The sequence below is a fragment of the Apostichopus japonicus genome, chromosome 16 (genome assembly GCF_037975245.1).
Source record: "Apostichopus japonicus isolate 1M-3 chromosome 16, ASM3797524v1, whole genome shotgun sequence".
Taxonomy (NCBI): domain Eukaryota; kingdom Metazoa; phylum Echinodermata; class Holothuroidea; order Aspidochirotida; family Stichopodidae; genus Apostichopus; species Apostichopus japonicus.
This window is the reverse complement of record NC_092576.1, coordinates 2,761,529-2,784,695: the sequence shown is the minus strand read 5'-3', so window position 1 is coordinate 2,784,695 and position 23,167 is coordinate 2,761,529. Positions and strand designations below refer to the sequence as shown.

The following is a 23,167-nucleotide window of genomic DNA, read 5'->3' as shown; positions in this document are numbered from 1 at the left end:
AAATGTATTAAAGTCCAGATATTGGACAATAAACAAGAATCATGCTACTGGAAAAATTGTAAAAGAGCACTATGTTTGTCTTTCTGATATGATATATGTAAAAGAATTCAAACAGGAAACAAAATCGGGATCCCCAATCAAATGTCTCTCCCACCCACCCCTCGCTTGCCCCAAATGACATTGGTTTTAGCCTACGATAAAACAAGATAGAGTTAAATGAGAGACACACATACTCCCAGGTAGATTTATGTTCAACGATTACACAACGTACGATGCATTGGCAAACGGAAGACTCAGTTTGGCATTTTGCTGAACTATGTTTATACCTGTACAATTTTCATACTTCACTTAACACATTCAGCCAAAACAATTCGTTTGGAAGCACCGACGTTACAGACAAAGGTTGTTTTGGAAATGCCCTTGCACTTTTTGTTTCCGTCTGGCATATCCAAATGTGTATGTGTGTTGATTGTGATCTAGTTAACACCTTTCAATATGCACGTGCGCTTATTTTACTATGCTGCTGCAAACATTGGCAAAGTGTAGACAGATATATACTGGCAACAAAGACCATATGGAACATTTTCCTGTTTTGTAAGGATACTGTGGCAGTAAAACATTGATTAGCCAACCAAAAACTGCAGAAAATTGAAGAGGCTTCATACGAAGAGCATATAATTATAATAGTGCCAATGAACATTTTGTGTTCTATATAGAGGCATAATTTAATCGCCGTCTTCACAAATTCTGGAAGAATCGTATACATATTGAGGTAAGTAAACTATGCTCATTTTCGAATGAATATCTAAAGCATTCAAATTAATGTTGTGTCTAACACAGATTAGCCGCCATTTTGCATTAAACATGTATGCGTTTGCTACATACATTACTGTACAGTTTAAGCGGGAGGAGTGAAGGAAGGTTGGGGTGGGGCAGCTATTTCTAGATCATTGGCACTAACGCGCACTTATATATTGTAATAATATACATTTTGCATTATCTTAGGTCACATAGTGGGGTAACAGTTTCAGCTGCTTAAATCTCCCGTCCAACTGTATATGGGAAACACTAACAAATTAAAGCTGACCTCATTTTTGCGATACCTGGATAAAAAGGAACACACAACAGAGATAAATTTTGACCTGAAGGAGAACCAGTGGACATTTTTTTTTCTTTTATTTTTCTTATTAATGGTCGACGCAAAATGTAAATGGTTTCAAACAGAAAGATCGCTACTACTGGAATCAGGCGCGTAGCCAAGGGGCGGGGGGGGGGGGCAAGGGGGCAGCCGCCCCCCCTTGAACATATTTTTAATTTTGTATATTGTTGGGGTCTGTAACCTTTATGCATTATTTAGTCATAGTGCATACCCGTAACGGAATATACAACTAGATATTAACATTTACCCACTTGGGATGTCAGTCAGACCTATATCTTGGCTCATATACTTCACTTAACCCATTCAGCCAAAAATGTGCAAGTTCATTCGGATGCATGGAAGATAGAGACAAAGGTTGATTAGGACATCCCTTTGCGTTTCTTTACCGTTGGGCTAAATCCAATTGTGTACGTGTCTTGATCGTGATCTTGTCAACACCTTTCGATATGCGGGTTTATTTATTTTCTCACACTACTGTAAACATTGGCCAAGTGAAGATATATATATATATATATATATATATATATATATATATATATATATATATATATATATATATATATATATTGGCAACGTAGACCGTTATATGGCTCATTTTCATGTTTTGTAGCCGTTGTATGCCGTTGAGAGTGACAAAATGAGATTATGATATACCTGAAACAGTACGTGGAAGTAAAACAGATCAATAAACCAACCAAAAACTGCAGAAAACCGAACAGGCTACATACGAGTGTCAAATATAATTGTGGCAATGTATATGTTGTGTTCTGTAGAGGCATAGTTTAATCACCGTGTACACACAACTCTGGAAGAATCGTATGCATTTTGAGGTAGGTAAACTATGCTCGTTTTCGAATGAAAATCTACGGCATTCAAATTTGATGATGTGTCAAACATAGTTTAGCCGCCATTTTGCTTAGACATGTACATTGCATGTTACAGTTTGAGCGGGAGAAGTGATTAAAGAAGGACATTAGTTGGAGGTGGGGAGGCTATTTCTAGATCATTGTCACGAACGCACTATATATATATATATATATATATATATGTATATATATATATTAATATATATTAATATATATATATATATATATATATATATATATATATATATATATACCCGTGTGCAAGCAAATACTTACATATTTGTCAATAAAAAGTTATAGTTTTGGGGGTGTTAAATGCTTAGGTCTCCGAACTTCGCAGTGACCATACTACTGACTATGAGATATAGAATAGCCTAGCTAAATTATTAAGCATAGTCAGTATTGCGAAGTTCGGAACACTGCGAAGTTCCGACTGCCCTAAGAAATACACGATTTCGCCATGACAACCTACAGCAAGAGCCAATTTCACGAAAACTACAAAGTTACAATTATTTCTCTCCAAAATGACCCGTGTGCAAGCATGTACTTACATATTTGTAAATAAAAGGAAGTTATAGTATTGGGGTGTTTTAAGGCTTAGGTGTCCATGCTACCTTCAGGACTAGACCTAAGAAAGTGTATGCCTACTGTGAATCATACTCATACTAATCAAGACCTGGCCTTTGCTAAATCAAGGGCGCTTCTAACTCTACCAAATGCGAGTAAATGTGGTGTACAGTGAGTTCTGAGGGCACACCTAACGAAAGCCACACATTTATGCACAGCAATTTTTACGCATGGGTCAGCACACTTTAGTTCCCGTAGCTTGCCTTCGCTTTTAAAAAGACTAGGCCTAAGCTAAACAGTGGATATGTTAAGACCACTAGTGGTCTACATGTTTGGGGAAATGGCTATACTAGTGATTGCCAACAGTGAAAGAAGAAAATATGGCTTTTGCATATGACGCATTTATTGTAGTGGCCTAGACTAACCTAGTGTAAAACTTACCCAGGCGGTCAGGCTAGGCTATAGCAATTAAGCCTTATTAGGTTATATGTATTGCAATGAAGCTACATTAGGTTAAATGTATTGATAATGTAAATTTATTGAGAAAATGATAATTTTAAACTTTTCATTTATAAAAACCATGAAACTCTTTTTTTTGTAAATTTTCATCTAGACTATGCTTCAATATAAATTGGTCAACATCAATGCTTTGGGGTAGGGGAGGAGGAGGCGGGGGGTACTGGTGTGTCAAACTGTAATAGGTTTTGGCTGAATTGTAAGTTAATTAGGCTAAGCCTATCCATACAATGATATAGGTGTCTAGCCCTAGTCACATGTAAGTTTTATCCACATGAGTAATGTAAAAATGAAACACTACATAACTAGGTCACATCTTTGCACATATATACACTTCTTGCAATATAAAACAGACATGAATATGAACCGTTGGATATTACATCTCATGCTGTTCGTATACTACAATTATACTCCCCAAAAGTAGGTATTGGAGCACTGTAAGTTAGGCAGATTATATTTCCATTTTAGGCACAGCAGATCATGAAATTGGTGTAAATCTCAATAAACTGAACTGCCCATATGGCATTGATTTTCTGAACATTCAAAAAGGGACACATTTACACTGCCCTGTCATACATCTCTCCAAAGAGGAATGTTTACAACCTGGGTATATATAAACTGGTAAGTATTTAAGCATGGTTTAAAACTAAGTAAAGACCTTGGAATTAATTTTGTTTTACTTTTAAAATATTTCCTAACATATGTGACCAGCTTCTGTTAGGTGCAGAAATAAATAACTCTTTTCTGCTGTTATGTGTTATTTTGTTTTGGCAGAAATAGAATAGAAGATTTGTCCCAAGAGGAGCTTACAGCCATGACAGAGTACAGTAAATGAAACACCACCTTGAGCCTTCCAATTCCATTGAAAAATACATGGAAAAACTGCTGGCTGCAGTTTACTTAGCCCTCAGATTGTAAGCACCGTTCAATGTAATGCATCTGAATACTGTCCAGTAGAAGTAAAATATCTCCATACCAAAATACTGATATGCTTTACTTCAGAAGATTTGCAACGAGTGAACATGTTCGTTTATGTTGCTGCAATGTTCATGCTTTATACCCTGGTTTGACCCTACTGTACCGGAAAGGATCAAACCATTACAGAAATAATTTTTCAATACTAGAGAATTCCCGCACCCCAACATGATTAACCCTGAACAGTGTCATACACATAAAATGTCTATAACGCTTCACTCATTGTTTTTTCCAAGATTTAAATGTAACGCATATCCAGAAAAACTCGCATCCCTATAGATCTCCATGAAAACATGCACTTTAAAGTACCACGACAGGAGCGCACAATACTTAGTTATAATGACCCCTGACAATCATTGGCTTGTGCACAAAAAAATCATATGATGAAAGCTGTAACTAGTATACAACAACAAAATTATTGCCAAATTTTGAAGCGTTTGAAGTTTGCCGTAGACTGGTTACCATATATTTATGTAGTTGCATGTAAACAACACCCTTTTTGTTCATTGAGAACAATAAATGCAAGAATGCTTGCAGACTTTGATATGGGCTATAAGCCAAGCAAATAACAATAAAGTTACAAACCACCATTGACTATTTTTAGCAAATCTGATTGATGTTAACAAATAACTTGCGTTGATTGTTATGATTTATTCGTTTTACAAACAGAATCAATCATCTGTGCACAGGATTTGAATTTTGGTTCTTTCAAGAAGTAGTTAGACAGCTTTGCAGTAATAGAGACATATCTCTGGCTCGGACGATGCACATCAGGAATGTGATTGTAGCTGTTTATGAGAAAAAGTTCCATTTCAATCCATCTCTCTCTCCACAATTACAAAGTACAACTTCAATGAAACTGGACAGAGATGACCTGTGATGAAGAGACATATAGAGGTGTTCAGGAATTTTATGTGCACGGTCATTTAGGAGTCGGTTACGTTAATTCTTTGAAAATGCTTCTTGTCCACGGACAGATATGTGAATGTATGCAAATGTGATCATAATTATTGTCAAGGATGAAGATGGTGGTTAGGGGTCGGAGTTTCAGAAAGTTCATGTTAACGGATACTTCGATGTATTCTTCAACTGTTTGTTCAAAATCTTTTCAAATTAATCTTTCTTGAGATTATAATCCACAATTACCACTTTGTATTTGAGTTAAAATAGTTTGCACAAGAATGTGACGGCAAAGGAGGAGCTAATAAATAAACCATGAATGGTATCGTTGGTAACATCATTATTGACTTGCAGAGCCTTGCATAGATTTCATAGTTAATGGTTAAAGATATTCGGTTTGCCAGTGCAAAGTAGTAAAATATATTGGTTATTAAATTCGGAATATAATTTAATTACCAATAAATAAATAATTAAACTAAAAAAAAAATATTTGGTAGTAGGTCATCCTTATCAACAACAATATGAACATAGATCTTTTAAGACCTTCCTAGCTAGTTCAAAGAAAAGTAGCTACTGCTGCAGGGCTGGATTTTGTCGTAACATACAGGTTATTGTGAGAGAGGCTTTGATAAAGTATATTAGGAGACAGGTAAAGGGTCCATTTGCCCTAGTAAAATCATAGCACGTGACCTATAATTGAGTCAACTTTGTTCAATTCTTGTTCCGTAGTAAAAACTGTTCAAGTGATTTTGTTTCCTTGTGCAAAAGTGCTGAACAAGGTCTTGGTATTCCCTGTTATACCTCACAGTTGAAGTCAAGCAAGCCGCGGCATGTGACGATGGTAATGTGAAACATATGTCCTCAACATTTTGTCTTCAGTATTGCATTTCTTATAGAATTTCATCGTATAAATATTTGAGGAATTAATTTAACTATTTTTTCAATGTTTATTTACTCAAACTTCAAAAGTAATAAACTTTCAGTAAATTTGATTATGTTGTCTTATAATTTATGTTTTGCCTTTCCATAATTTGAATACATTGCAACTTTAATCGAGGATAAGGTGGTATACCCAATAGTATTAATGATAAATGGGGTGGAAAATTATTTGATATTTACCAGGCTAATAGTCACATCAATCAGGAAATGTTTAATTGAACCATAAAAAAAGGTGAAACGATCTATAGTATTAACCAGGAAAGTATTGGCACCAGCTAGGAAATGTTAGTTAATTTAACCTATAATAGGTGGAATACGCTTGATATTAACCAGGATAGTAGTCACATCAACCAGGACAGAATGAGGTGAAATACTCATTGATATTAACTAGGATAACCAGAATAGTGGCAAAATCAAAACCAGCAAATTTAACCAGGATATCTTGGTTATTTCTACCAGGATTTTGTTCAAGTCTCATTCACCAGGAAACCTGGTGAAAACAACCAGGATATGGAGGGTGGCACACGGGTATACAGGTCTTCACATTTACTGTCTACCGCAGCAGTCAGCTTAGCTACTCTATGCAGGTCTTCACATTTACTGTCTACGGCAGCAGACAGCTAAGCTACTCTATGCAGGTCTGCACATTTACTGTCTACGGCAGCAGTCAGCTAAGCTACTTTATACAGGTCTGCACATTTACTGTCTACGGCAGCAGTCAGCTAAGCTACTCAATGCAGGTCTTCACATTTACTGTCTACGGCAGCAGTCAGCTAAGCTACTCTATGTAGGTCTGCACATTTACTGTCTACGGCAGCAGTCAGCTAAGCTACTTTATACAGGTCTGCACATTTACTGTATACGGCAGCAGTCAGCTAAGCTACTCTATGCAGGTCTTCACATTTACTGTCTACGGCAGCAGTCAGCTAAGCTACTATAAGCAGGTTTTAATATTTACTGTCTACGGCAGCAGTCAGCATAGCTACTATATGCAGGTTTTAATATTTACTGTCTACGGCAGTAGTCAGCTTAGCTATATGAAAGTCTTCACATTTAGTATTCTCCTGTATGATTTCAGAGCTGGATTATAACCTTGACATCGAACAGATATTGACTACTTCCACAATTCAATTAATCTCTCCTGTGGCACCACAGTGCACCACGACCACGTGTCCCCCGGGGGACTTCCCATAGGGTGCAGCCACAACCCGGCGTACGCAACTATATTTACAAGTTACCTCGCAAGTCCCCATTTATACACCTGGGTGAAGAGAGGCAATGGAGATAAAGCGCCTTGCCCAATGACACAACGCAATGATCTGGCCAGGGCTCGAACCTGTAATCCTCAGAACACAAGTCCACTGCCTTAACCACTTGCCCACACCCTCTCTCAACGATCGGTCTTTATTGCACGTTTTAGATAATCATCTACATGGCAAACAAAGTTATCTGATGATTTACTAGTAGTGTGTAAAGACATACCATTTTAACACCTTTGATCTGCATCAACATTAAACCGTTAGCTTTCTCACTTGATCCCTCGTATTATAATAACTTTACAGTGTAAAACAAGGCCAAATAATTTCTTAATTGTGAATTTATTATCACAGTTTTTACCTCAGTTACCAGTCATACTGATTCACTTGTTCCTTATGTCGCTTTAAGACAAATCTACATTGTTTGCCTTACCAATATTACGAGTAGACAGTTCCTAAATAAATATTGCCGAAAGCTTAAAGTCTATAGTTGAAACAATGTGTAAAATACATATTTGATATACTATCGGGTCCAAGTTCCACACGTGCATGTACAATCATACCCCGCATAGATAGTTTGGTGTCTGTGCGAACTTCGAAGTTAGTTTTCTACTCTGCACGCAGAACACAGCATGCATCAGTAAAAAGATTGACTTTTGCCGAAAGAGTACCATATCAAATTTCAATAAGGGAATCTGTGAAGTGTGACCATTGGAACTTAAACGTATACCTACGAGGCATCCTAATATTTGAAGAAATATTTTGTTTGCAATATTGTAAGTATAGTCTCTGGATATTATATTAACATACGTGGAAAAGTAATACTTTATAACCGAGAAGCGTCGGGAGTAGAGGAAAATGAAACATTCGAATACTAACTTCAACCATAGTTTAGTGAAATAACATTTGCTAATAATTTGGTTCAACTTTCGAAACTATCCAATTTTCATGATATGGATATTATATTATTGTAATATAGCATCACATCGTAACTGAAAGTCAGTAAGTAGTCTGTTGTTGTTATTAAGGATCAAATCGTCCAAACTCTTCAGATATGAAACATTCGAACTGTCACTAAAATGTGTATTTCTGGAGTCCTTCCAGTAGCCTAACATTGCTGATTTTTTTCTCTTTCCCCTCATTAGCACGGCTATTTGATGAATTGTCATCCCATGTGACTTCATGTACGTATAAAGGGAACCGATGATGGCCTCCAATGATTCAGCATTGCTGGCTCTACTTCTACTATCTGTCATAATCCTTACTGCAGTGCAGCCCTCAGTAGGTCTTACGAAACCATCCGGGGTAAAACTGGTGAATAATGAATATACAGGACTTGTGGTAGCTATTCACCCAGATGAAGAAGAAAATTCCAAGATCATTGATATCATTAAGGTAACTAGAAAGCACATTAATTTGCAATGTTCAAAATTTCAGTTTGAAGTTGACGATACCGAACCTGCTATACCGTTATTGTTTGGATATTACTTGTTGTTGGTATTTTTGCTGGTGGTGTTTCGATATGCGGATCAAGTTATGTTTTGATTTTATTGACCATGAACGTATGGTACAGGGCATAAGTTTAATGTAAATGGAAACTGTTTATCTTATATTAAAACAAATAATGTTGAAAGTGTACGTATTGCAGTGACCGTATACGGTAACTGTCATTGTTCATAATCTTTTGTGCTGTAACTGAATTTATTAGTCAACACTTAACAATGCTGACAAATATTACTATATAACTGGTCAAAGTGACATGAGAAGCAAAGAATACTACAAACAAAATGAAGAACTACTCATCAAATAACTATTTCATAAGCAAGGAGAAAACCACATAATTAACTAGTTTCTGTATCAAAGTGGCGAACAACACTGGTGTTTGTTTAAATGGCTTTTCATGATTTAAAGTAAACGAGAAGTTGGTGATTTTGTTTTCTATATAAAATAATGGTGTAAGCTTTTGAAGAACAAAACTACACAATGTATGGGCCCTGTAAGTGTTTCATCGGCACAGTGCTAACGATTAGTATTAAAACAATGTATCACTCTCTATAGCAAGATCATTTTCTGCTCTACACTATCAGTGTTATTCGATTGCTAATGTTAGAGCTACAAGCTAGAATACCTCAAAGTCAGATAAATTTAGAGCCATCGAAAATATCTCCTTTAAGGAAATGTAGATGTAATATTAATTATTTCACCTCTCGAAAATTAAACTTGAAACACCTTTAAGTTAAAGTATCTCAACTTGGTATCATTCCGAGCTGATAAGACATCATGAACATCCTCTACCATCAGGATATGTTCACCAACGGGTCATCATATTTGTACAACGCAACCAAAAAGAGGGCGTTTTTTAAGGAAGTTACTATCCTGATACCACAAACCTGGTCAGATAAGTCAACTTATAGTTCACCTGGTAACGCCACATTCAATGGAGCAGATCTCATCATAGCGCCACATAACCCACGATTCGCACCGGATGGACCCAATACGGCCCTACCATACACCAAACAATTTGCTGGATGCGGTGAACAATCACTCTACATCCACATGACGTCAAATTTTCTACTTTCTTATCGACATTTGCAGGCAAGGGTTGGTGACTATGGTAGGTTTTTTACATTTTTACAGAGAACAATAGAAACTAAGACGAAGAAGTGCAAATATAACATCAATCTAGGCATAATGATCGTACTATTGGTTACTCTTTCAACATAGCTTCAAACGTGCCAGACGTTTGATATATAAAGAATACGCCATAACAATTATCAGCTTTCATGCAGACAGTATTACAAATAATAGAATTCTCTTGATTTTACTCGAGATCTACATTATAACGGAGCTGACAATATAAACAGCCTATTGAGCCCATTACGACTATTATCTCAGCCCAATAGGACTGTAGGTTGCCTTGTTGTAATTAATAATGTTCCTGAGAAGCGAGGCTTGAGGGTCACCCATAGTAGAGTGAACGAGGGAGGGAGATGGGAAGTTCATGTCTGCGGGAGGGGTAAAAAGGGATTCCAAGGGTTTTGTTTCAGGTGAGTACCCGTTAATCAGTTAAAACTTATGTGTGCTATAATTCCTTACATGTGTTACATTTATGACCAGTTGCTAATTAGAAGGACTTACAAACAGAAAATACTAAACACAAAACCCAACGCATCATGATCGACTGGACTAGCCAGACTACTCTTAAGGGTGTTTAGAGAAAGCGTTAAACTGACGTGTCTTATAATTTCTTACATGTGTTACATCTATGACCAGTTGCTACTGAGGACTTACAAACAGAAAATATTAAACACACAATCCAATGCGTCATGATTGACTAGACTAACCAGACAACTCGATAGGTTTCGCCAATAATTTCGTCCACATTTTAACAGAAAGTGGATGACACTTTACTGCAAAACGCTTAAAATCTGCAATTTGAACACTATTTTCAAGGTATACTTACTAGTCAAACATATAGGGACAGTTGTCAAAAAAAAAATGGTCAAATGTCAAATTAAGTGAAAATGGGATTCTGGCTTTAACTCAAAGGGATGTATTGAATAAACATGCAACCTTCGTAACTATAATAGGAATGTTTTATACTATCAAAATATGTGGTTGCAATGGTACAAAGGGCAGAGTTCAACGAAACGTCAAATGCCGTAGGTCACACTAGGAACATTGCTATAACTCCAAAGCGAAGTATTGAATTGACTTCTAACCTTTATAGAGTAACGAATATATCAAATACTATAAGTTTAAAAAAGTAGTATTGTCAAAATATATAGTAAAAGTTATGATCGTGGTCAAAAGTCAAGTGGTAGAAATACAAATGGTGGCGTGTTTAGTTGATATGTAGCCCATAAGCAAGTCTTCAAGTTTTACGATCAGATATGCAAATCCGTTGATTGGCCTCTTTGTACGTACTAGGAAGAGTCCTTGTGCATGAATGGGGCCACTACAGATGGGGACTCTTTAATGAATACTCTGACGAACGAATAGATCTACAAGCAGCGGAATATTTCTACTTTTCGGAAGCAAATTCTATATGGGAACCTGTCTCGTAAGTTTACCTGTGTCATTACGAAATTTATATATTAAATATGTAGTGTAAGTGACATAGCTTTAAATGTCTATGCATGTGCCCTTATTGTACGCTATTTTGACCACATGTTGCAGTTGAAATCTATTTCATGTATTATTTGTTCTCCATCGATATTCATTTGGTTTGCTGCAGTACCCGTTCGACATCACATGGACGACATATGCAATTTCGATTGAGGGGAGTGGGGGGGGGGGTGATCGATCATGGAAACAAAAAACGTAGAGCACCACCGGCAGTGGGACAGGCAGCTATCAAAAAGTGAAGAGGAAGGGAAAACAGTGGTCAGTTTGGGTATCCTCGCCAAACGAATTTTACATTTTGTAGACGCTACGGTAACCCAGATGGGACTAAGAAAATTTCAAAATGTTATCTAGATTTAAACAATAAAATAGTTGCATGGGGAAAACAGTCTGAGGTTTGACGCAATGGAAATTGAAGTTGGTGAACAATGTTTCACTCGTTAACACATGTGATGTGTATATACTACATGATAACCTTTAAGAAGCTTGTTGAAATAGTTGAACTATTTTGTGTGAATATACGAATGGTTAAACCTTTTTGTACATATAAATAGGTGTCCTACCGGTTGGAGGCTCAAATATTTGAAGAAGGTTGACAATACTGAAGGTGAATATAGAGAATGTGAGGGCGATATACATGTAGGATACGAGAATGGATGCTTCACTGAGGCGATTGGGGAACAACCCCGAATAAGCGGCTCCATCATGCAGTCAGTAATATTTCCAGAGGTACCTATGAACGTATTTCCTTTTATCTGAAAAGAACTCAAATATGCATGGTTAGTACGTATACGATGGCTGCAGAGTGCTTCAGAAGTAATTACATAGCCAATGCATGTAACGGCGTCATATATTTGGTCGTTGGGGCTCGACCATTGATTTCAATATCGTATTAAACGCAATCAAGATTAGTTCTTGTATGTATAAACCCGTTGATCAGCCACGTTGAAGCTTATAATTATACATGTATACCAAATACCTGTTTTACAAGGGTTGTTTTCATTTATCAAGTCTAAACCAATCGACGTGTTTACCTTTCTCTGCCCTTAACCTAAATTTCTCTTCAAACATTCAACCTGCAGGTTTGAGTAACCTGTGTAAATGTCACACATCCAAATACATGTGTGATACAGATCTAAGGAAAAGAAAAAAAGTCAATTCGGATGGCATCGCTTCAATAAAAATGATGGATTGAGTTACTCAGTCATTATGAATGAGCAAACAGTCATGTGAATGCTACGGACTAGTGTCTACATATAACTAAGTAAGATGTGAAAATCACCTCGTTAAGAAACTCCCGTCTCCCACAATTTTTTTTTTCTGACAGACTTCCATATTATACATGTCAGACAGTTGTGGAGTGATTGAAGGTTTCACCAATCAACTTAGATTACATATTGAGATGTTTTTAACTTGAATATTTTGTGGAACATCTTTTATTGCAGTATCATTCTACACTGGAACACACCATGTGCCCAAGCACCGGTATTTTGCGTTGTCATATAAAACTAAAGAGATTCTGATTCAAGTCAAGTGATACCCACACATATCGTAAAGTAATGACAGTTGACTAAATACTAAATATGCTTCTTATGCAGGTAACCTGTGCTAATTTAAACAAGCACAAAATTGTAACTAAGAAGATGTCTCTTAAGGCTCATGAATTAAAGTGATGGACGTCACAGCCCACAAGCGCTGACGAAAAAAAAAGTTCTAATACAAAATTGCAAGAGATGAATAGTCATGTTTATGCTTACAATAAATGATATTACAACCTCAAAGACAGTATCTACATACATTATTCTTTTTAGATTTGCATTGTGCTATTAATACTATATTCTTTGTGACTCAAACTGATTCGTCCTTTTCAGTTGACTATTGAAATAACCATGATTGACATCATAAGACACATGTGGACAACGATTACCTTTAAGTGTAACATTCCAAGCATAAGCTTTAGGATTGCAGGCTAATCGATTCAGCTTCTCTTTATGAGCCATTGTCCTTAACTTATTTCCACCTAATTAATTATTGTAAAAAAGGTTGGAAGGTTAACGAACGATTTAAACTTCTAACTTGTGCCGAGTATTTTTTTCCTTCTATTTCTTAACAAATTTATCTCAATGGTTATTTGATCTTCAGGTTACCAACTTCTGTGACAGCGACGCAGACGATCCGAGTTTTCTTCATAACAGCGAAGCGCCGACAAAGCAGAACAAGTTTTGCGATGGCAGAAGCAGCTGGGATGTAATGCGAGAACACCCGGATTTTAATGGTAGATTAATTCAACTTAATACCACATTATTTACGAAATTAAACTTGATACAATCATAAATGTTGGCATAAACGAAAAAATGTATTTTTGTTCTGACGAAATGTCTATTCTTTAAACCTTAGGTTACCTAGTTTCAGCTTTGTCTGAAGGATGCAAAAAACTGTACACATTTTAAATGAATCAAATTAAATCTACATTAACAGAAATCAATCTCTGAGGTAGGGTTTTTGGACCATCGATACCGATAAATGTTTCACCTAGAAAACCTTTGATTTTTACCCCTTAAATGAAACGAAGACATCAACTGCATTTATTTTTTTCCAGGTTATACAAATAATCCACCAAGAGAAGTTGAGGACGTAACCCCAACCTTCCATGTCGTTAGAGCTAAAAAGCTTCGTATTGTTCTTGTTCTGGACACTTCTGGCAGTATGAGTGTAAGAAATTAAAGCATTTTTATATTAGGCACCAAAATGGTTCATTAATCTAACCCTTGTTGATCGATGATGAGGTAAGAAGTGACAGCTTATTGATGGCATTTTTAAATCACTGCTTGTGATCAGTGTAACCTTTGCAATGTTTAAGGGATACTATGATTTCAAAGAATTTGAGCTGCGTTAGAGCTTGGTACATATTTCTGTATATGTATTAATTACCACGAAATACGAAAAGTAAGCCCAGGACAGTGTTACGAAATAAATCTTAATATATCTGGAACCATCAAGCAAGTCATTACAGTCAGGAAAGAACAAATAGGTAAAGGCCTTAAGTGAACTAAAGCTTGAATGCGATATTTCTGCAATTATTCTGTGTCACGCTGTTATCCAGTAAGGGCATTAGACCTATCAACTCTGAGGCGTTCTTGTCAATGAGTTGGATCATCTCTTGGAGATTGAATTCTTCGTAAAGACGATTTTCAAGGTAAGGAGAAGTAGGTTATGGGTGGTGTGGGCATGGAGGTGGAGGTTGGATGGGAAGAGATGCATTAACGACTAGACTTTTATCAATCATCATACCACTGATAGATTACTTAGTTATATCTCTATAGACAAATAACAGACATATGAAGCTAGCAGCCGCTGCTCGCAACTTTATCACTTCCGTTGCGCCAGATGGGTCCTTCATTGGATTGGTGGATTTTGATGACGAAGGGAAAGCGCTGAGTGACCTTCGGGAGGTAACATCACCAACACAGAGGAGGAATTTGGCTAATTTGGTCCCAGAAGACGCTGATGGTGGGACGTGTATTGGGTGTGGAATGAGAGAAGCCTTGAATGTGAGCAATGCAGACATAAAACATTAGGCTTATAATGCTACAAGCCAAAATCACAAATAATATGTAAATACCTCATAAATTGCCTTATTTCGTTTTCATGTTACGTATGCGTCAATAAATCCATAGGACAACCAACTGACAAAAATAATTTTTTCTAATTTGATGTGTCTATCTGAAACGAATTGATAAATTTGTATTTATTATACCGCTTGGTGTATTAGCACGTGGTTGGCTGAAATTTTTACTGATAGCACTTGTGAAAGAATTTATAAGTAAAAATGTGCAAAACCTAGCAAATGGCCACACAATACTACACTTGGTATTAAAGACCTTCGATCATCTTCAAAGTCTTTCTTTGACTATGTCTAATATCACAACTTTATTAGAACTAGGTCTCTGACTAGGCTACTTATATAATACTAAGACCTAAGTTACTTACAGTTAACTCAAGTTCCAACTGACGTTCCATCAAGCTGACCGAAGGAAAACCGACCATATTTATTGTATATTTAGTTTAGCAGAAATTTAGCTTCCAAAGTCCTTTGGTATGAAAGTAGTTGTCCGATGATAAAGCCTAACGCAGAGGAAGAATTTAGTTGAGAAGAAAACAACCGGTATCACTACTAGCACTAATATCTTACAGGATTAGTGCCTATTGTATATGTGCATTATACATACCTTATACCAGCATTACCATGCTGACGCGACCATGGTACTAAATATCTACAGGTTATGAGGCGGTTTTTTTTACGAAACGAATGTGGAAGAAGCCCGCAAATGTTTATGGATTAGAACTTCACATCGGGTGGTTATTTTAACTCAAATATGGAATTTAAAACTAAAACTTGGGTGGTATGCATGTGTTACACCGGTGTTATCGTCGCTGTTAGTGTTGCATATTTTCCACTGAACTCACATCTAGGCGTGGTCTACCTTTTTATAATAGAACCGTGTTTTCAAAATGCGTTCAGTATTGTACCGTTTCTACGACGTTTCTGTTAGTCGTAAGAACTAACACTTTCATTTGCAGTCATTAAATGGCAAATGTCTTCCGTGATCAACACTGGTGGTACATTGAAAAAAAAACATAACATTAAACATTATCTTATGTATTTGTTCACTTTTTGGTATGCACGTAATCACTTCAATGTGCCTAGATGTATCCAGGCAAAAAATGTGACAGTCATTATAATTTAATCGGCTTTGTTCCTTTCTTTTTAATCAGATATTGAAGCGAAGCAATTCTGATGTTGGAGGTAGTAAGATTATGTTGATTACCGACGGAGAGGATGGGAAAAAAGAACTTACAAATTCCATGAAGTATGAATACATAGAAAATAAAGTGATCATCGACTCGATCGTGATCAGCAATTCTGCATCAACGGAACTAGAAAACTTGGCTAAAGAAACAGGTAAGAATATTGTATCGAAAGGTAATTTAAAACTAACTTCCATTTCAAATGTGATCAACAATACTTTATTACGTTTCAGTCAATAAATTGATTGATTGATTAATAAAGCATTACTTAGCAAAGAGAAACGCATGATGATTGGGTAATGATAGATACAAACAAAATGTGTTATTCCAACACAACAAGCTAAAGTATGATGCAATTACGAATGAAGATAACTAACAAGGTGTTACAATTTTAGATAAGCAAGTCAGGTAAGGAAATCAACACTTTACGGCAAATTTTTGTTCGGGAAGCCAAGATCGGTTTTATTTCACTAGCATATCATGTCTATTTTTTAAAATCTCTCTTCACGTTGTCGTTGTTAGGTATTTGTCAGTTTTTTTATTAATTGCTTGAAGGTGGGCAGTTTGACTTACAGACGGACAATTCTGAATCTACGGGCATTAGTGATGCCTTCGCAAAATCGTATGAGAGTGGTGGTACAAGAGAATATGAACGGCGCTTAGAGGTAAGTTATTCATCTGCCCATGACAAGCTCGTGCGATATACAGTTGCATTGGTTTTTTAAGACAACTCAATCTATGTTTTTGCTAAACTCAAGTGCAAATAGTAATCTTGTAATTAATGTGATATGCAGAACTTGACGACGATAGACCTTTAAACGTAGTAATACATCATTTGCAACTATTTCTAATCAAACGCAGAAATTAAGATATCATATATAAAATAAACTATATTTCAATTCATGGTGTCCTTTTGTTGAACAGCTCCAATCTACTGTTGCGTCGTTTCTGGTAGGCGACACAGAATTTCGGAAAAGTGTCTACATTGATTCAACTCTTGGAAGAGCGACCGTCTTCGATTTTACTTACTTCACCACTAGTAGAGGTGAGACAATGATTATCATGATTTTCTATGGCGGTATTACTATTTAACTGCAATCTGTCATCTCACTGGTAGCAGTGTTGCACTCAGCTATCACTTAACCATAATATTACAACAACTTCTATATTCGCGTTAGTTGTGTTACTTACTTTGTTACTTCAGCGACTCATGAATGTGTTTTGCTAGCGCATTTGCTCTTACAAAAGTATTATTTTACATCTAACTGCTGATGCGATAACGAATATGATGGTTAGTTATATATATGTAATGGTCGAAGAAAGGCACTAGAGGGAAGAGGATAGGTTGGCTTGTTTTGCTTAAAGAGGAATGTCGAGTAATTTCCGATTTCCAATATAAGGCATTATATTTCTCGTATGGTTTCATAACTGTTTAACTATTATCACTAAGAGATCAGACGGTACCAAAGCTTGCCCATATTACACAACATTGGTCACCTCAAAATCAAGTCAAGACCAATCTCTTTTTGGTTAAAACCATTTGACTCTTTCTACTAGTCAAACTTTTAAGGGGAAACTAACTATCAAATAAAGTTGCTAGACTGGTTATTTAAGGATTGAGAAATATTGTGGATTGTTTTAAAATGTCGTAATACCATTTTTAATCCAAGCACTGAACCTAAAACAACTTTCTTTTTGTTTTAAACTTTCCATAATATCAGTTGCAATCGATGTACGGTTAACGTCACCGACTGGAGAGACATTTGACCAATCGTCTGATGAATATCATAACGATGTGTCCTTTAGAAAGGTAGTGATTGAAATAAACGGTATAGCAGAGGTAAGAAAATTACTCAGCGATAATCTTTGCGACTATATTTGAAAAGAGATACGGTATGGAGGTGGCAGGAAGGTAAATGAATGGAAGTTTAAGTATAATCGATGCATGAAGCTGTTTCTCTCACACAAATAAAAAGTCGTTCGTACGTGCAATGTGTTTGATGATTGCAACCAACCGTGTACAATGTGAAGCATCTGCCTTAATATTAAAATTGCATTTGCTATATTGTGTTTGAAGCAAATGTTTGAAATCCAGCCTGCTTCGCTACTTGACATGTCAACAAACTAAAAGCTGCACTTGATTGAATACAAAGTGTCGAGGACGTTGGCAACTAAGGAAACAATCCTAAGGTGTGGCACATTTCAATATTATACTGAGAATGTTAGCTTTATAATTATACACCTACCGTGAATACGAAATCAGACCAAATATCATGCTTTAATAGACATCATGGAGTAAGGAGGGCTTATCTGTTGAATATTCAAACATTCAAAAATTCAATCTTAGCCAGCGTTAAAAACATAATTGCTTAAAATAAATGATACTTTCGTAAAAGTCTCACTTTACCCCTTTACAATTTAACAGCCTGGGTCATGGGAATACATTATTCAAAATCTAGCAACCAACGAAGCTCATGACGTGCCCATATCCGTTTCGTCTTATCCGTCTGAAGAGGGAGTCGATCCTATAATAGTTGATTCATACCTGAGCAGCTCAGAAACTGACGTTAAAAACAACAAACCGTTGGTAGTCTATGCTGAAGTGAGGCAAGGTTTCTATCCCGTTATCAACGCAAACGTAATTGGTATCATAGACACACCGTCTGGAGAAGCGATGGAGTTACAACTATTAGACAACGGTGCCGGTATGACTCTTCTACTCTGTTCTGCATCATTTTCAAATACATTCAAGTGTAATACAGCTCCTGGATGTACGACATCACATATGTCAAATTTGTTGTGGAATTTGTTTCTCCTTGAAACATTTAAGTAGCTATTATGCTAAAACTGTTGTGACAGAATTTTAGAGTATGTGACTATTATTTCATAAGCCACTCAAGGTTCGATATAAACAGTATAGTTATAAACACTTAGTTTTTAGTGTTCCACTCCTTAGCACTTCATCAGAGTTTAAGATGTGTACATGTTCTATTGTGTCAGTACATTCCCATAACCTATTTAGTCCACTTGCACCTATTACTCATAGCTGGTACAGTAACTACTTTGGTATTTTTTTAAATATATATTTGATACTAGGATGTGGTCCTTCTTTAACTAGCAACAAACATATACAAAATTATAAATGTAAAGCAACATGCTCATATCTGTTCCTTTAATAAATTAGGTGCTGACGTCACAAAGGACGATGGAATTTACTCCCGGTACTTTACACAATTTACTGGGACCGGTTTCTATGGTTTCAAATTACAAGTGGAAAACCAAGGAAGCGCAACAGTTCTGAAACCAGGAGCATGGCGATTTTCTGGTATTAAAAGTTATTTTGATCCAGAGGTACTTCTTGCAGGAAACGTCAGCGTTTATGGTAAGTATCATTCGTATAGTGGATAAAATGTATACATACATACACACAGTTGTAGACTAGATGTTTGTAATTTTATAATTTGATCACTCAACCTTGGCATATTTATCTGTGCAAAACAGATCATCTCGACTTTTTTTATCTTCTGGTTTATTTTCTTCCAGTCACTTTCTGTATACTATTTACTTTCTCTTTCTCCTGGCAGGCAATGATACACTGGCTCTTCCCGGTGGTCCTCTACCAGAATTGGTAGGGGAACCAGCTCCAAACTTTACAAGAGGGGTATCAGGAGGAGCAAGCAGTGTCCCAGAACTGCCAGTAGGGTGGACCCCCGACGCAGACGCCATCCCGCCTAGTAAAATTACCGACTTGACGGTCTTTAATACATCATTTGACGAAGGACTTGTCCATGTTAAATTCACAGCACCTGGAGATGATCTCGACTTTGGAAGTGGTAAGGATAATTTTACCTTAAATGGGATTTGAAGCAATGGACCTTGCAAGACAGGAAAAATAGAATGATAAAACGTTCTTCAAGACTTACAAACCAATCATCTTTTAACGGTGACTTATTTGATCTGTAACTTTTTTTTTAAATAGTCTTTAGTAAATAAAATGGAGGGCGTGGAAAAATCCCAACATGGGCTTCGTAAATGTCAAATTACATTGTCGTCTCATCAAACAATTATGCGCTAGTAGGGATATGGACGCTCATTGATATAAGCTGAACGAGAAAAAATAGGTAAATAATTAGAATCCACAGTCTATTACTGAATACGTCAATGATGATTGTAAAAGCCGTAATATGGTATTCTTCCTTCTCTAAAGATGTTCATTAAGACCCAAACCCAATCATCGTAGCAACTTTTACGTTGGATTATTTATGTTTGAGCCAGCGCTATAACATAGTTACAATACATTGAACTCAGTTCGAGGAAACGTTGCAAGGAATTCTGTTACTTGGATTTTATCCATTCTGCATATTTGAGGTACAATTAGTTAAAATGCTGTATTTTTTTTTAACCTATACTCACATGGAAATGTATCTAATATTAAAGGCTCAAGTGATTATTTGAACAGCTAAGGTCATAATGACTTCTCATGATAAAAACTGTTTGTCCTCCTATAAGCACGGTAAACTTTAAGAAATATATGCAGTTTAATGATGATTACTTTGTCGAAAGGCCATGTTGGCAAAGATAAAATTGTTATATAATGCTCTCTCATTATTTTATTTTTATTTTAGCACATCAGTACATCATACGTTGGTCAAATTCTTCAGTGGGACTGCGGAAACAGCAGGACTTTTATCAACAATTAGATCAGGTAGACATCATCCTCGGAAATCTTTCATCGCCTTTACCATTTGGGAGCCCAGAAAGTATCGCTTTTCGAATATCGTTTCCAAAAGACAAGGAAACAGTGTCATATTTGATAGGTGTATACGCCATCGACGAGGCAGAAAACGAGGCATCCATGTCAAATCTCGCACAAGCGGCGTTTCGTCAATATATTCCGCCACCTTTGGAAGATATGATATCACCAACGACGGAAGAAACAACGACGTTGGAGAAAAAGATGAAGACCCGGTCGGGAAAAGATGATAACGATGATGTGAATGGAATCAACTACCGTAGAAGGCGTTTGGGAATCGTTATTGGTGGCGTTTGTTTAGTTATTTTTATTACTGTACTCGGAATAGTCTTGGCAAATGTTTTGCGTAATTGGCGAAGATTCGAAGATAGAAATACCAAAACTGAGTATGCGAAGTATGATCCAGCTGGTGAGGTGATGCTAGCTAAAGTGTAGTCTCGTCTGGCTGAAGAAATTACGATATAATTTGTTGTGACGTGTTTTTTAAAACTATAACAAGTACGAATGGTGGTTACTGCAGCAAACTCAACGTTCACTGTAATCTGACTCTGTCTTTGTTCTTCATAATGGTTCCTAATTCTTGAAACAACTATTACAGACTGTCAGAGACTGATACATTAAGTTTACCAGTCTTTGAGTTTTGCAGAATTGCAAGATGGACTCAATTTATACTTGAAAAGACAATCGTAATTGTATTATTGTTCATTAAAGAGTTTTTTGGAACTGCTGTTTTACTAAGGTGATATTTTGTTTTTCGTCAACTTGTTCTTTCGGCAAACATTTATGGTATGCACGTTCAATTTCAACATTAAAACGAGCAATCTATACAATATTTGGCGTTCTGGGCACTCTTAAATAAATATGAATGAATGAATGAATGGTTTTATTGGTGGATGGATATGTGGATGTATGAATGGATGGATGAATGGATGAATGAATGAATGGATGAATGAACGGTTTATGCACAAACACTTTCTAGCGGACAACGCAAGACGTGCACGACTGAGCTGAAAAACAACATATAAGTAAAGCTAGAATAATGGTTACATTATTGTTGCAGTTTAACTTAAAGAAGTTTCAATTATAATTATTCAAGAGAAAATGTTTCGGACGTTTTTAAAAGAACCAACTGCAGGAATGACACGGAGTTCTAGCGGTAGGGCGTTCCATAATTTAAGGCCAGCTTTGGCAAATGAACGATCACACAACTTAGTATAAGTTTTCGTTGTGAGAACAACTTGGCTGTGGAGGGAGTGCAATTAAAGATATAACTACTTAAATAAATAAGCGCAGAACCATTTAAAGGTTAATATACCATCAGGATAATTATTAATATCAATCTGGTAACTGGAAGTGACATATTGTTTTGAACCTGATAAAGACTTGTATGTACATTTTTTTTTCGAACAATTAAGAAAGGGAAGGTACTAGCATAAACGTAATGTATTATTTCATGTCACCAAATCACACCAACAATGCTAAAATTAGGTCACGCGATTTACATTTTAATGGCATGCAGCTGATAGAACGGTTAGTAACATGCTGATGAGATTGAACGAAATAGTTGCCACCAATAATATTTAAATAAATCGAAAATATCAATTTATCTTGAGAAGGATGTAATTCTAGAAGGCAACGTTTCCTGTTATACGAAAAAAAGAAGAAGATTGTGTTAATATCTAATATTTAGAGATTAAGAGTTAATAACCTCGAACCGTCGTATGACTGTTACTAAATTATTCATTCATCTCCTTCCATTCACTTAATCATTCCATCCTATTCCATCTCTTCATTCTAAAGCATGCCACTAACGCTCATATTACGCTCACATCAATTTGACTGATAACTCTTCTCCATTTATCTCTATCCACCTAATCCCAACCATAATGCTAACCATTTCAGTCATAGGTGTTGCAAGGCTCCCTGGGCGTTAGGAGTTGTGTTCTAAGTTCTAATTTAAATAGTTAAGTCGAATTAATAACACTATTTTGTAATTAATGCTAATTTGGAATAGTAAAAGCTTGCTTCGTACTCGTTTAAATTTTGTTTTCAATAATATTATCAACGAGTTATAAATCCTCTGTTTAATAAATGTTTTGCTGAATCTGTAGAACCCTTGCGCGGGGATTCGTGATTTACCTTTCTGCATGGATGCGTGGGTCGCCGGGTTTGCGACAAGGGTTTGGAATGCTGTCTGAGAGATAACCACAAATTGTAGATATGGAATTTTGTGTCGTCGAAATCAGCAATTACTTCCACTTCCGTTGTGACTTTAGTTGAATATATGTAGTGCACATTGGTT

The 23,167-nt window shown here is 36.3% G+C and overlaps 1 protein-coding gene across 7 annotated transcripts; it reads left to right on the top strand.

Moving 5' to 3' along the window:
• Positions 1-404: 404 nt before the first annotated feature.
• LOC139982076 (calcium-activated chloride channel regulator 1-like) lies at positions 405-21,544 on the top strand. Of its 7 annotated transcripts, XM_071994599.1 has the most exons (19): positions 405-772; positions 1,770-1,989; positions 3,883-4,022; positions 4,753-5,824; positions 8,324-8,573; positions 9,480-9,792; positions 11,109-11,241; positions 11,858-12,032; positions 13,446-13,578; positions 13,903-14,015; positions 14,627-14,854; positions 16,080-16,266; positions 16,668-16,777; positions 17,037-17,157; positions 17,834-17,952; positions 18,538-18,817; positions 19,297-19,494; positions 19,697-19,945; positions 20,738-21,544. In XM_071994599.1, the coding sequence occupies exons 5-19, from the start codon at positions 8,382-8,384 to the stop codon at positions 21,298-21,300; spliced, it is 3,114 nt and encodes a 1,037-aa protein (XP_071850700.1). In that variant the 5' UTR covers positions 405-772; positions 1,770-1,989; positions 3,883-4,022; positions 4,753-5,824; positions 8,324-8,381; the 3' UTR covers positions 21,301-21,544. The 7 variants fall into 7 exon arrangements, with proteins under 7 accessions (XP_071850700.1, XP_071850703.1, XP_071850699.1 ...); XM_071994602.1 differs by lacking the exon at positions 1,770-1,989 and having other exon boundaries at positions 5,713-5,824; XM_071994598.1 differs by lacking the exon at positions 1,770-1,989.
• The last annotated feature ends 1,623 nt before the right edge of the window (positions 21,545-23,167 follow it).

What these genes read in the sequence shown, in the direction of transcription:
- LOC139982076 (XM_071994600.1), top strand. Translation starts at nt 8,382, where the DNA reads ATGATGGCCTCCAATGATTCAGCATTGCTGGCTCTACTTCTACTATCT. An exon ending in AGTCAGTAATATTTCCAGAG is followed by an intron (nt 12,033 to 13,445) that starts GTACCTATGAAC and finishes TTTGATCTTCAG; the next exon opens with GTTACCAACTTCTGTGACAG. An exon ending in ACACTTCTGGCAGTATGAGT is followed by an intron (nt 14,016 to 14,626) that starts GTAAGAAATTAA and finishes ATATCTCTATAG; the next exon opens with ACAAATAACAGACATATGAA.